This window comes from Bacillus rossius, chromosome 1 (genome assembly GCF_032445375.1).
Source record: "Bacillus rossius redtenbacheri isolate Brsri chromosome 1, Brsri_v3, whole genome shotgun sequence".
NCBI lineage: Eukaryota > Metazoa > Arthropoda > Insecta > Phasmatodea > Bacillidae > Bacillus > Bacillus rossius.
The window spans coordinates 13,069,025-13,083,235 of NC_086330.1; the positions used below are offsets into that span (position 1 = coordinate 13,069,025).

Consider the following 14,211-nt stretch of genomic DNA (forward strand, 5'->3'; position numbering starts at 1 on the left):
GAGGTAGGTTTTCCTTCGCCCCTTGGTCACCCTTCACCCCTCCTACGCATGGAACCGGTATTTACGGACTGCACCCCTCCCCCTCTTCCTTCCTGTAAGTTGTTATCTCACAGGCGACCAGGAGGGAAAATCCTTCCGTCTGGCCTAGGCTCAGTAGCCTCGCATTTCGGACATGTGATTTGTCACGGCCACTATCGGTAACACACCGGGCCAGTCAGAAGGTGTCGTCTGCGTCTCATCTGCTTTGATATTAGTTTGTATAGACCTGGTTTTATAGCTGGTTTGTTTTTATATCTCAGCGCTATGGATAAGCGTATCAGTATAAATAGTTTTCCAATAAAAAATTGGGAAATAATAATAAATTAAAAAAGATAAAATTTATCTTATTTTAAGTAATTATGGTGTTTATAAGATCTTGTTTGGCTAGCCTTGCGCTGCATTCCTACTCCAGACATTACAATCTGTAAGTGCGAGGTTTACTTTTACCAATGCCAAACAGCAAATCGACACAGAAACACAATGCATTTCTTGAAAACACTGTACCGTTGTCATGTAATTTTCATAACACGTCAAATTCGGCCATTAAAAGTACTTAAAGGAAACTACGCAGGCAAGATTTAAATATGAGTTTTTTGAGAATTTTCACAAGTTTTTCTTTTCATATACTAAATATGATAAAAAATAAAGGATCATCCCTAGATAACAAATGTTTAAATTTTATTTTAAAAAACCATAATCCCACACCGTTTACTTCCTGAGATACGCGCATATGCATACAAGCTGAGTCTCACTAAAAAAAACTACTTCCCCAGTCCTCTTGAATAGATGTATGGGAACGTTTTCAGTTTTCTGTATAATCAGTTTTAAGACACAGTAATTTACAATAAAAGAATGTAAACATCAACGCAAGTTAGTCTCCAAATGAAAAAAGTTGTCCGATTACATGTAAAATGTCAAAGAACCATATTGTAAACTCATCCATTTAAATGGCATGCTGTAAACTAGGGAGCATGAAAATGTTCTGCATTTCATGGAGTAAAGCGGGAGTACAAATTCAATAATATATATATATATATATAAATAAATAAATAATCGTACAGATTTGGTACTACTACACCAGAAAATGAACTATAGTTCTTTCTGTAAGATCTCTTCCCCCGGCAGCAACAGCTACATCTGTGAGTAATGGAATGCCATCATGTTCTATGGACCATGTTTCTTGGTCTCTTCAATTTCTTCCTTCACAGCTGTTTTCATTTCAGCTTGCGCAGCCTTCGCCCAATGTTCCTCCAAATTGTTATGATATTTTTTAAATGTGTTATGTGCCATTCATGGGATATCCATTGTAGTTATCATTTCTTCTAGCTGAGACTGTCCTTCGCCAGTACTTATTGATGCTGACACAGCAGCAGTGTTTACATCCATGGATGTAGAGCTCCGTTTTATATTCATCCAAATGGTGGATTTCAAATCGCACATTTGGCATTTCAGTACTCTTCCCGAATCAAGGCCTTCTCTTTTCTCAGGAATGGGTATCATAGTTTTCAATGAACAATGAAAGGGAATGTGATCATCTAAGTCTTTTAACTGTTGGAAAAGGAAGCCGATATCAACAATACGTCTACCTTTAAAGGAATATGCACATTTCTATGCACTCGTATCAACATCATTGATGTTTCTGGAAAGAAAACAAAGGTTTATTAAAGCTTGTTTTTTAGTTTTTTTAAATATTTAGTTTGGTTTTCCATCAAAGCGTGTTTTTTTTTAGTTTTTAAAATATTATTTATTTTTTACTTTTTAGTTTGGTTTTCTATTAAAGCGTGTTTTTTTAGTTTACTATTATTTATTTTTACTTTTTAGATCAATTTATCATTAATGTGTGGTTTTTAATTTTAAACGATAATTTATTAAGCTCCCTCTGGAAACTTTATTTCATACGAGTACATGGTGCAAGACACTACCCTGTCTCCGAGTATAAAAAATCTCTAATCCTGAAGATCCTGATCAGGATAATGGCACAAACTGGCACTTTGTATAGAATGAAACTCGGTGATGCTTTATCGTCTCGAGCTAAACAGGGTCCGCTCCCGCGCCGACGAAGCTAAAACAATAAAACAAATACCTGGAACGCGGGAAAGACAACATCCGCCCGACCGACCACTTTGTGTATCTTCGTGTATTGTCGGAAGCAAAATAAAAAAGAGGGTCGCAGGTAAGTTGTGGCCACAGCGGGTGGTACCCCACCCCCTAAACCCCCCTTGCGAATGTCCAAGCTCTCGCTCTGCCGGAGCGCGGAGGGGAAGGATATTGCCGGTGGTGGGGGAACAGATCTCGGTCGCGCATTCTTGAGGTAAACGCCGGAACTAAATATAAATATTTGAAATACTGTTTATAAGCAAACCATCTATCGAATGTACACAAATCTATATATATTCAATATCGTCGTAAAATTTCCTATAGCTGTATTTTAAAATAAAACCATTTTTTGATAATTAAAAAATGAACAAATATAATTTTTTTAAATTATTAAAAACAGTTAAGCCGCTAACTTTTACTATGCAGCCAATGTCAACAATGTCTACTTGCTGTAGATAATTAATTTTATGCTTTCTGATGTTTCTAAGCTGTGCTAAGAGTGCAGCAAAATGAACACTTTTTCCCATTGCATATCTGCTATGAGACCGAGCCTTAAGGGGTAAGATATAGAATTTTATAATATTACTTTATTTATTCATTTTGAAATTATTTTAACTAGTGCTTGAAAATTGTAGTGGTCCAAGTTCTGCTCAAGTAAAGATTTGGTGGAAAGCTTGACTTAGCTGTTAAAATTTTAGGTCAGCCCATCTTTAATAATGATTTTTTATTTAAGGTTATTATACAGTTAAGATCACCTCATATTTCAAAGTGTTTTTTTTTTTCTTTCAAACTGTTAAAACTGGGAAAGGTTATGGAAATTAAAATGGTCTGAGAATACCATGAAAAGTCAGAAAAATAACAAAATGTCCATAAGTACATTTATTGTGAAATACGACAAAATTATGTTGATTTTCATACTTTTCCTGAAATCATGGTTTTTTTTCCATTGCAAACTATGGAGTTTAAAAAAAATTGTGCGTAGAGTCCACATGTGACAAAAGTTAAAACTTCTTGCTTATTAGTTATAGATAAATTACTAATATTTTTTAATAGAATGAGAGATAATAATTGAGAATATCTTGTACCTAACTTATACATCAATCTAAAACAGCATTATTTTTGCTGCCATTTATTTCAATGAGCCTGTTTCACCTGTCTGCATCAAATCCATCACGTAATTTATCAACTGTGATTCTAGAGTAGTTCTGGATTCTGCGTATTAATATAAATAATATTATGATGGTGTTATTCAAACATAATAGAATACAGCGAAACCCCTTATTTACGTTACCTACCGTTATTTACGTTTTCCCGTTATTTACGCTATATTCTTCAGGTCCCGTTTCATTCCCATTTAATCCAATACAATACTTTCACGTGAATTACGTCTCAAAAATCGAATCCATCCCGCTATTTACGTCACGTAACAACCATAGTAGGCCTAAAAACATTGTGAAAAACGTAACTTTTATAGTCTGCAGTGAACATTTTAAATCACAAAATATACATATTCTATAACATGAAAAGTTGCTTTTATTTCTAAACATATAATAATTTAAGCCTAGGCGTGTAAAAGTCCAAGTAATTATAGCAGGAGACAATCTAAAATGTACTAGGGAAAAACGTAAACTCACAAATGTATAAACGTTCTGATACTATATTTATGTCACAACTTAGCCAAAATACTGGTACGAGACATAAACTTCACAAGATAAAATGAGCGGAGTCTTGGTAACTGTTTTATACGTATTTTATAATTTCGGAAGTGTTGTACAGTTGACACATATTTTTTTAAACTAACCATTTATTTCTGAGGATCGTAAATAATTAATTATTGGTATCAAGCCATCAAGATGAACGTAAACTTAAACATGTCACGGCAGCGAGAAAACTGGTGCGTATACCAATTAAACTGGTATTAGAACTGGACAAGACTGGTACACGGGAGGTGGAGCTTATATTTTTTCCGCTAAGCTCGCATCTATTGGCTGGCTGTTGATGGAAGGTCACGAGTCTGGGCGGAGCATTGAGTGCGTTATACTACGCATGCGCAGCTCAGAGAACAGAGAGAGCCAGCCAGCGGCTACGCCGCGCTGTAACAACAGCTGATTGAGTACAATGACCTTTCTCCGCGCACGGCGCGCTTTTGACGGTAAATTTCCAATTTGCGGCCCTTTTCTTTTATTTAATTTTTTTACTTTGGTGCAATGCGTATTTGTAATGTAGCCCGTATTTGTTATGAATGCTGCAGGATGCGACTGTATTTTAATTAACTTTAACGTATTTCTTACTTTTCCCTTTATTTACACTTTTTTACGTTGTCACCATGAAAAGTGCAAATAAGGGGTTTTGCTGTAATTATATTGCATGCACTATAAAATGCTGATCTTATGGATAAGAGTTCAATACAGAAGTGTTTGTTTATTTGTGATTTCTGCAATGTTAGTGTTGACTGGATGTGTAGGTAAGGCACATCAAATGAGAAACAAGTGTGCACATTTAGGGGTGGAGGATGGGTGGAGCACTCGTGATTGACTGGTTGGGAGGTCAACATGACTGCATGTGCCTGGCCTCGTATTGATGTGGTTGTGATGTGTCTATTACCGAGACAGAAGTTGATTCTGTGTCTGTGCCAAATTGGTAGAGGCAAGATTATATGATGAATAGAGATAAAACTGAAATAACAATAAAATTAATTCTATACACCGCCAAACACTGCATTACCCCTAAATGCAGCGCAATTCACCTTAATTACCCTATTATAGCTATTGAAATATACAATCCATTTCATAAGCCTTTATTTAAATTTTTTTATGAAAACACCTACAATGTTAAGTACTAAGTAAAAAAAATTAGTTTCTAACTAAGGTTTTTTCACAGTTAGTATATGAGAGGAGTATAGCTGATACCATACAGACATGGGTAAAGGCCTACAGAGAAACATCACAAGAAAAGGCTTTTACCACTGCATATTGATCTTTTTTATTATTGAATGTTTTAGATTTTTGTTTTGCTTTCATCACTATATACAGTATTGTTAATGTACACATTTTAAATGTCTTACCTTGAAATGTTAAAGTAGTTGATTGTGTTTGACATGTACTTATTATTACGTGTTTTTTAATTTTCAATGATGATATAGATAAAATCCACTATATTTGATGACAAAATTTGCTTTTTTATAACTCCATAAAATGTTGCTTCTTACAGTTGATGGACCTCAAGTTCCAGCCACTCCCTTGCTGGATATCAACCTTGGGTAGATAACGCACTGGTTATTTACAGTGCACTGTGACCAAAATAATGCAATAAAGTTACTTTTTAATATAGAAAATGTTTGACTTTTTTCGCTAAGTCCTTTCAGGGTTCCTCAAAAAAAAAGTGAGGGGGGAATATTATTTTGAGAGGGTCATCATTCTCACAAGTTGACTGTATTGTAAAATGTTCAGAGATACAGTTCTTGTTCAAAATGTGTGTAGGTGGCCAGCATGGCATCACAAAGTGGCAACAGCAACCAGCCTCCTGAAGAGCGATACCACACTCAGCTTGAACAACTCACTGCTATGGGCTTTGTCAACAGGGATGCCAACCTCCAAGGTAGGTAGTCCCTAAACGAAGTATGTGTGTGTTGAAATGCATGTTCATGATAATGTTACTTCCCTTTTAAATGATTAGGGGTTAGCTGTAACTTTTTTTTTTTTAATTTGAGGTGATATAATATGTTTTGCTTATCGAAATACACTTTCTTGTGCATAAAACTTGCTTAAGGTCATTGCTTCTATGTTTAGATGTTTTGGTTTCACTTAAAAATTTTGACGTGATAACGTCTTATAAATCGATGAACGCCGGCTGCACACAAGAAAAAGCATGGCTCATTGTCACGTTCCGCCTCAGCCGAGCGTGCAAGAACCGGCCAACCACAGTGCGAGAAAATCTTCTATAATATCAAACAGGTTAAGGCTGGCTTTTTAAAAGCAGCAATTTAAAATTTTTTATTTATTTGTCCAATTTTGTCATTTCAAATTAACAATTTATTGACATTGATTTGATTTCAGTTTATTTCTATGACTAATTGTTCGTGATTATATTTAAACATTATTTAAATTAAATTTGCAAAAAACTGTAAATAATATTTGAAAATTAAAAAGTATGCAATTTTTCATCAATGTTTTCTTATGACGTTATCACGTAAAATTATCGTCCGTAAACTGACTTTATACAGACAACCCCCCTTTTGTTATGGTTTAAATATTGACCAGTAAATGAACGAGCTGAGTGAATTTATTGCATTTAGAAATAATATACTAGTTCTCTTTGTAGGTATAAACTATAAGTAAAATTACTGTAGTAATAAATATACCTAACCCATATTATTTATTTATTTCAGCACTGATTGCAACTTTTGGCGACATCAATGCAGCGGTAGAGAGACTGTTGCAGAGCAGACAGATGTCTCAGAGCTAACAGCATCGTTTGATTGTTTTTTCAATCTGTACAGTTACAACACAACAAAGGTTCTATATTATATATGAATATATATACAGATTTTACTACAGTGCTATTTAGTTGACAGTTAATGGAAATTACGCTATTTAATTTGCTTAAGTATTTCGAACATCTAATATTTCGGTACAATCCATGGTATTGTAAATTTTCAGAAGTTCTTTGAATTTGTTTGACCATCAAAGAGTATTTTGTCATTGGTAATGAAAATGTGGGAATTTGTTACGGTACTATTCACGGATTTAGAGCAGAATTAATTGTATGCTATTAATGTGACAGAAGTTCAAGATGTGATTCATGTTTTAAGTAAGGAACTGCTTGTGTACATTTGTTGGGGAATTTTGCAACACATTGACATTCGACTGAGTTAAATTGTAAGGATCTGCATGAATTTCGCAGTGGCAGTCTCAAACTATTTTCTGCAGGATAGAGATTTGCGAATAGTTGTGAAAGTTTCAGCATTCCACATTTAGAGTGAAACTTTAAAGTAATATGTAGGTTTTGTATTTGTTTCCTCGCAGTGGTAAGGAATTTGCATTTTATGTCACAAGTGTTAACTTTGAGGTGTAGTAGTGTTAAAATCGGTATGTTGGTTGGGTGGAACGTGCATTAGAGCTGTACAATATATGAGACTGTAATCTTGGTGTTGAGACTATTAAGGGGCTATCAAAACAAGTCATGTTTAGTTAGTAATTATTACAGTTGAACCCCTTATTTACACACTGTAATCTCCCATTCCTCTACATTTCATACCATCCTATATAGTTCTAATACAATATGCATTGACCTCTCTCCTTCCTTGCTAAGTGTAAATAATGGGTTTTACTGTATTTATAAATTTGCTAGGATACCATTTATTGTAATTTGCAATTGTTTTGTTTTTCTGTACATCTATATTTAATAAAGCCAGTCTTGTAATCTGTAAAATAATTTCTGTAGGATTGTAGAAAGATTTTATTCAATGTGTACATTCTTTGACCATCTGTCTTATTGATGCTTTGTTTCTGTGAAATTAGGTTTGAAGTTTAGGTTTGCATGAGTGATCCACATTTGCATATTTTCACCTAAGTGTAAAATTTGCATATTTATGTAACAAAATGGACTCCCCGAGGTAAACTAATGCCATGTTCGGTATTTTTGTGTGTTAAAAGTGTGTACGTTGTATATTGGATGTCTAGTGGAAACAATTGTAACATGTGTCTTATACAAGTTTTCTCTTTTAAGAATACTATCTGGTGAGCAATGTGCTAGCTAGTGATGGTTGCGTTGCAATACAGTATGTTTCTGCATATGTGTAGGAAACATATCTAAAAGAATGTAACAGTTACTAATATGTTGCCCTGATAGCTTTCATAGAAGAGACATGTTGGAATGATACTGTTGATCATGTGTGCATTTCCTTCCTAGGGAAATTGTCTGACTGTTCAAAATGTAGATGTTTAAATGCATATAGTTTAAAAGATTACAGATTTGAGGCATTGTAAAACTACCTAATATAGGCAACAATTTTTCTTGAAAGGTGGGAATGGGGAGAAAATAATATTTTAAACTTTGCTATAGGTTCAGAATATGTTCTTTCAGTGGTAAGCTACTTTTTTTTTTCAGGCTGTGTTCCAAGTATAATTTTAAAAATAACTTCACTTTTGGTCATCATGGTACATTTAGAAATGCTGACAAGTGTAAGGATGTTTTCATTACACCAAGCCATGTATTTGCCACTTATCATTCAATGAAATGCTTAAAGATTTTGTTACTAGTCAATTTTTTTTATTCTTGTGTACATGTCATCATAACATCTTGACTTTAACTATTTGAGGATATACTGTGCCGGACATTATACAAAGCATTTCTTTTTAAAAAATCAGGCAAACATGTTACGTCAAACTGTTGCTTATACACAAAATTAAATTGTGTGCTGAAATTAAATGTATTAAATATATGACCACAATTGTTTTTCCCACAAAATATTGAAGTAAAATTCAAAAACTATTGTTTGCAGTTTTGGTTGAACATCCGGAAATATTTAGATATGCATATATTCTTAAATACTATTTTATTTTCCTCATCATTTATCTTGTGGATTTTCAGAGTTGCGCTACCAACCATCAAATCAAGGTTTTCATGCCCTGAGAGGTCTTTCTATGGTATTATTTGATTCAACGCATTTTGTATAGTCAGGCTCCACTTAAGTGGTTCCTGGCCATTGATTTTAACTGCCAAGTTGCATTACTGTGCTCCTGGCAGTATTAGTTCCCCCAGTTTATCGTTAATGTAAGTTTTAATTTCTGTAATGTTTTTCTTGTTTTCTACTAGGTTTCATTTCACATTTTGGTGTTCCCGTTAAAACTACATTGACATTTTACAATATATTCGTAAAATTGTCCTGAGAGTGCATGCCGGATGTAGTGTAATGAGATAAGCTTGTGCATCACCTACCGACAGTTGGCAGTCACACGACTCTGAGAGCGTCAGTAGTGCTGTCACACTCTGTGTGGTCTGGTCATTGCACAACCATATTTACACAGTACGTGCAGTTATGGCTTCCGTGCAAGGACATGTCGCTGATCGAATCCGGCACATCGCAGGAATTCTCGTAAAATTTTGCTGTACTTATGTAAAGTTAAATGACTCTTAAGAAGGTATTCCAATTATACTATAGTTTAATTCTACAAAGTACACTGCTGGTGAAGCCCCATCTGACAAGTACAAGTAAAGGTTGGTAAATCTTTGAAAATTGGCCAGGTGAAAACTGGGCAGTTGTCCGCCCAGATGGAAGATAACACCAGCACTCAGTTCTTTGTGCTCAGGGTGGGACCCTTTTATTTGTTCCTCTTTTCACTAGGAGAAAAGCATGATCATTACAAATTTAAATCAACTTATGGAAAAAATAACTCAATATATTTTGAAAACTAAAAATGATCTATGATTGAAAGCTGTCTAATATTAATTAACTGTGGGTATTTTTTTAAGCTATTTTTGCAAATGAACACCACTTATAACAAGGACTATTAGAATTCTTGATTATGAATAGTCTTATTTGATTCTCTAATATTAACACTTAAAAAATACGAACACTCACTGTTCAGTATTGTAATGTGTGCAATGTAAATACCCTTTACAGCATTTTAATCACGCAACAAGTATTCAAAGTTTTTTTTTATTTTCCCCACTGCTGTCATGCTAAACAGTAACAGAAAAATTGAGTGAATGATTCAAAACATGGCATATTTTGAAAACAAAATTATATTTGTATTCATTTTATCACATGTACCAGCAGTGCAAAATAAGCAAACATCAACAGGGACCACAATTGCCCCCCCCCCCCCCCCCCCCTTTTACCCACACACACACACTGCAATGGCCATTAAAAGAAGTGAATGCCCTAGTTTCAATGGTGTATAAATCAATAGTCATGATTGATCTTAACACTTTGTAATGCAATAGCAGCTTACATGCTACAACAAAACATGTGACTCAAATTAGCAAGAAAAAGTGTTCATAACATTGCTGAACAAAAATACTGTTTACCTGATGGCCATTAACATTGAAAATGTTTGAATATGAGCTCACTTTATCACTTAATTGTAAACACAGCATTAAAAAAAAAAAATTTGTGAAATGGATTGGATTTCACTATATTTTGCAGTTCACAAAACGTTTCTGGAATAAAATGGTCAGATTGAATTAGGTTAGCTACATAATTAAAGAACACAAAAAAAATTAATTATTGTAGCTGACTTAACCAACCGTTCTCTTCAGTATTGAATTTATTAGATGACCACACACTACCCATTAACTTAACCTTTCTTTTTCGCTATTTATTTGTTACATGATTTGGAAAAAAATTTTTTGCGGTATTCTAATGCTTATTCTTACTATTCAAATTCAATATTCATATTCCATTTAAACTTAAAAACTTATATTTGCACAGGCCTACTCCAATTTTTTTTATAATTTACTAATCACCTGTGAACAAATATTTACATATTTCTAACAATTTTTTATTGGTGGGCCTAAATTAAATACTGATCCAACTAAAAAAAGGTTAATATGTTACTCAGTATCTGTGACCCAGGATGTTGGTACAATGCAGCTGCAGCCTTCTCACGAGACGTGGAGCAACCATGCCACCTAGGGGCTAGGCAATTTGTGGCAGGTTGCTAAAATGTCATAATAAACAAACACCAGTTATTAGGATGTACTGTATCTCTGGTGACACTTGAAATTGTGTGGGGGGTTAAACCAGGGCTGCCATTGGTTTCTAACTTAAATCCTGGTCTCAGCCCTAAAAAAATTCTGTAAAATCCTTGCGATCTAAGTAAAATAACCATACACCAAAAATGTATTTGCCTTTGTTACTAAAAGTCTGGGAAACTAAAAATAACCCAATTAAAACTAATACACAATTTGAAAGCAAACTCTTGAAACAATACAAAAATCCATAAAGTTATTTCTACCCAATAAACTGTCTGTGGTTATCAGTGGCGTCTCGTCAGGGCAAGCAAGGCAAGCAGTGCTTGCCCAGGCAGTTTCCAGACATTGTATTTTTTAAATAATTATTTTATTCAGAATAGTATTTTACTTTGGCTCGTGCAGTTAGGTGTATGTATTTTTTACACTATCTTCTTGGGACCCAATACTGTGCGCTATAAAAAAAGAACTCGTTGACACAAAAACATGCTGTTTTAGAAGCGTTGCTAGGTTTAGAAGCGCTGGTAGGATCGCTTTCAGCAGGAAGGCTGCCGCAGTAGTTTCCTTTCGGAAGGGGGGTGGCATGGTACACAGGTTCAGGGAGGGGATTGGCTGGAAAAATACGCGGTAGAAGCTACGAAGATAACGCTTTCTTGCCGAACTGGAGCGAACATGGCCGAAGCAGACGGTGGAATTTTTCCGCCGACTGCTTCGGCTATGTCCGGTACAGTTCGGCACGGCAGGTGGCGATGTCGCGTTTCAGTCGGCGGTCGTCTCTCGGGGCGCGCGCATCTCTCCCGCGGGCTGTTGGCTGGCAGTGCGTGGGGGATTTGTGGGCGTACGATGATACTACACTCCCACTTAGTATATAAGTAATGTAGAGTAGGTATTTTACTATCAGAATAATTTAAGTCAATCATTATTTTTCAAAAATAATGTATTTAAAAAAAAATGTCAATTTTTCTACCTGTGGAATAGTCAATGTTCAGTTAAGAAAACTACTTAAATAGCACCATTTTGTACCTTGAAATCCATATTTTCCCGGCGGAGGGCCTACAGACCCCCCCCCCCCCCTCAACCTCATCATGTTTTGGTGTGAACGGAGTTATTGCTTCCCCTCATGTAAACCTCACGCCTCGCCACTGGTGGTTATAAAGCTGGCTTGTTTATGTTTCCGTTTCTAAGTAATACACAGTGGTTGTAAGGTACTTAGCTGAAATAAATGCTGTCTTTCACAAACCAAATCAATCACTTATGCAAATTTTTTCTTTCTCATCTGAAGAGTGGGCTTGAATTCACTCTTTTTCTTCCTAGCAGATACTTGCATCAAAGCATTTAGCATTGATGACTGCAGAGATGACCGACCTGCTGTTTTGATGAGTTTCAATTGGCTGAATGCTCTCCCTACACCCGCATTACTACTGTGAGGGAGAATCGACATTGCTTGTGCTGCACTTGGACACATCAATAGTCTGTAGGCTGCGTGTCTGATGCAGATAAATCCACGAGTGAATAAGCAAAATACTCAGCATTCAAGGAATCATGATCATCAATAGAAATGACATTTGGGAAAGCTTTGGCCTGATTTTCCACCTTCTCCCATCCACACTTCATTGGCTGGGTCGAAAAGTCTATGTTTTGAAGAACATGATCATGCAGCGGCAGAAGGCGATACAGCTCTTTGGTCCCAGCTTCATAAAACTTCCCTATGTTATGGAAAAATTCCGCTTGGATATTTTGTTCTCTGCTAGGAATGTACGAGCTGAATGACCAATGAATAGAGAAGCAAAATTGATTGAGGTCCGATTACTTTTCTGTACAACACCAAACTGAACGAAACTGGCGATTGTTTGCCGCAGCAGTACACATATCTCACTGTGTAATTTGTGTAGGTACAGTTGTTCTTGCTGGAACAGTACATTAAACTTGGCAAATCGTGGCAGAACTGCTTGAAGGATAAGAAAGTACAATTTGGCCGAACTTGAATTCAGTGTATTTTCTGATTTGTTGAACCAATTCCAAACTGCCATATTTTGATTCAAAAGAATCAAAATATTTGGTCAAAGCTGGCCATCTGGTGAAACATGGGTGCAAAATCTTATGTTGCTAACCAAAAGCAATAATCATAGATAAATTAATAATCAACAATAGAACCTCAATTTTACGTACTCAGGATTTACGAATTGCCGTGTTTACAGTATTTTTCCTACATTACCTTTAAGCGAACACATTTCCCACAATTTACGTTACAACAGTGCTGCATTCAATATCAAACCATCAGAAAAGTTTATACGGAATATTAAAAGTTGAAAGAGAATATTGCGAAAGATTTTATTTATTTTACAATACTGCGTGTGGTCATGGTAGCTCTGCTTGCCATTGTAAACTACTACTTTTACATGCAACTGTAATCAATTCAGCCATGAAACAAAACGGTGATTTGAACACAAAAATTAAGTTCAGTTTTATATCTCTCCCTTTAAACTGTTACATATTATGCATGAAATGAGTTTTAAATGCGGTTTTTACAAAAATAAACAGTGGGTTACTGTGCCCATGATGAAATAATTTTTAAAGCAGCATAACCAAATTCCTGATATGGCATGTTCGGCAATGCTCGTTTTGCATTAAAAATATTATGGAAAGACAGTTGACTGCACTAAATTTCCAAACATTGCTATTTTTCCCTGCCATTTACAAAATTTGTTTTATGAACGACGAAGTATGTACATCTATGACAGCAATCCCATTAGAGAAAATCCTAAATAATTTAATAAAATCCAGGAATCTGTTTGAGGGCCTGAAATCCATGAAAAACAGATTTAATCCTGGAAATTGGCAGGCCTGGGTTGAACTAACGCTAAGAACCAATGAGAGAGAACCAATTATTAATAACCAGAACCGAACTGAGATCTGGGAAAAAAGTAGAACAGACACATCATTATTGGGGATATTTACTTTCATATACTTACAAAAGCTAGAAGCAATGAAGGAAAGTTCTTTGGAATTGAACTTTAAACAGATTAACACTATTAACCAAAAGTTATAAAATTTCTATTTTTTATTACTTCCAACATTTATTTTCAAGAATTTAGGTTGTTACAATGGGCTAAAGTAAGAAATAGTTGCATACTGGGAATAGTTTAGGGAATCATTAAAAATTGTTAAAAATATCTGTGTTTTGGATGAGAAACTAGTGTACGGCATTTGTACATTGCTAAGCGCATGCACAATTGGTTTCACATGTACAGTTTTGACAGCAAATACTTTATTTGAACCAAATTTTCAACTTAGTTTTGAATATTTTTCTAACACTCCCACACCCGTTCATATAGTCTTGAATAACAACTTGACAGTTTTTTTTTAATTTTAGATCTGTGC

The 14,211-nt window shown here is 35.1% G+C and overlaps 1 protein-coding gene across 1 annotated transcript in view; it reads left to right on the top strand.

Annotated features, from left to right (window-relative positions):
• Positions 1-8,628, top strand: part of LOC134532203 (ubiquilin-1) — a 35,587-nt gene extending 26,959 nt beyond the window's left edge. The window contains exons 9-10 of the mRNA XM_063368626.1: positions 5,616-5,733; positions 6,524-8,628. Coding sequence (XP_063224696.1) covers positions 5,616-5,733; positions 6,524-6,600 — 195 coding nt within the window. The 3' untranslated portion in view covers positions 6,601-8,628. The remainder of the gene's footprint in view (positions 1-5,615; positions 5,734-6,523) is intronic.
• The last annotated feature ends 5,583 nt before the right edge of the window (positions 8,629-14,211 follow it).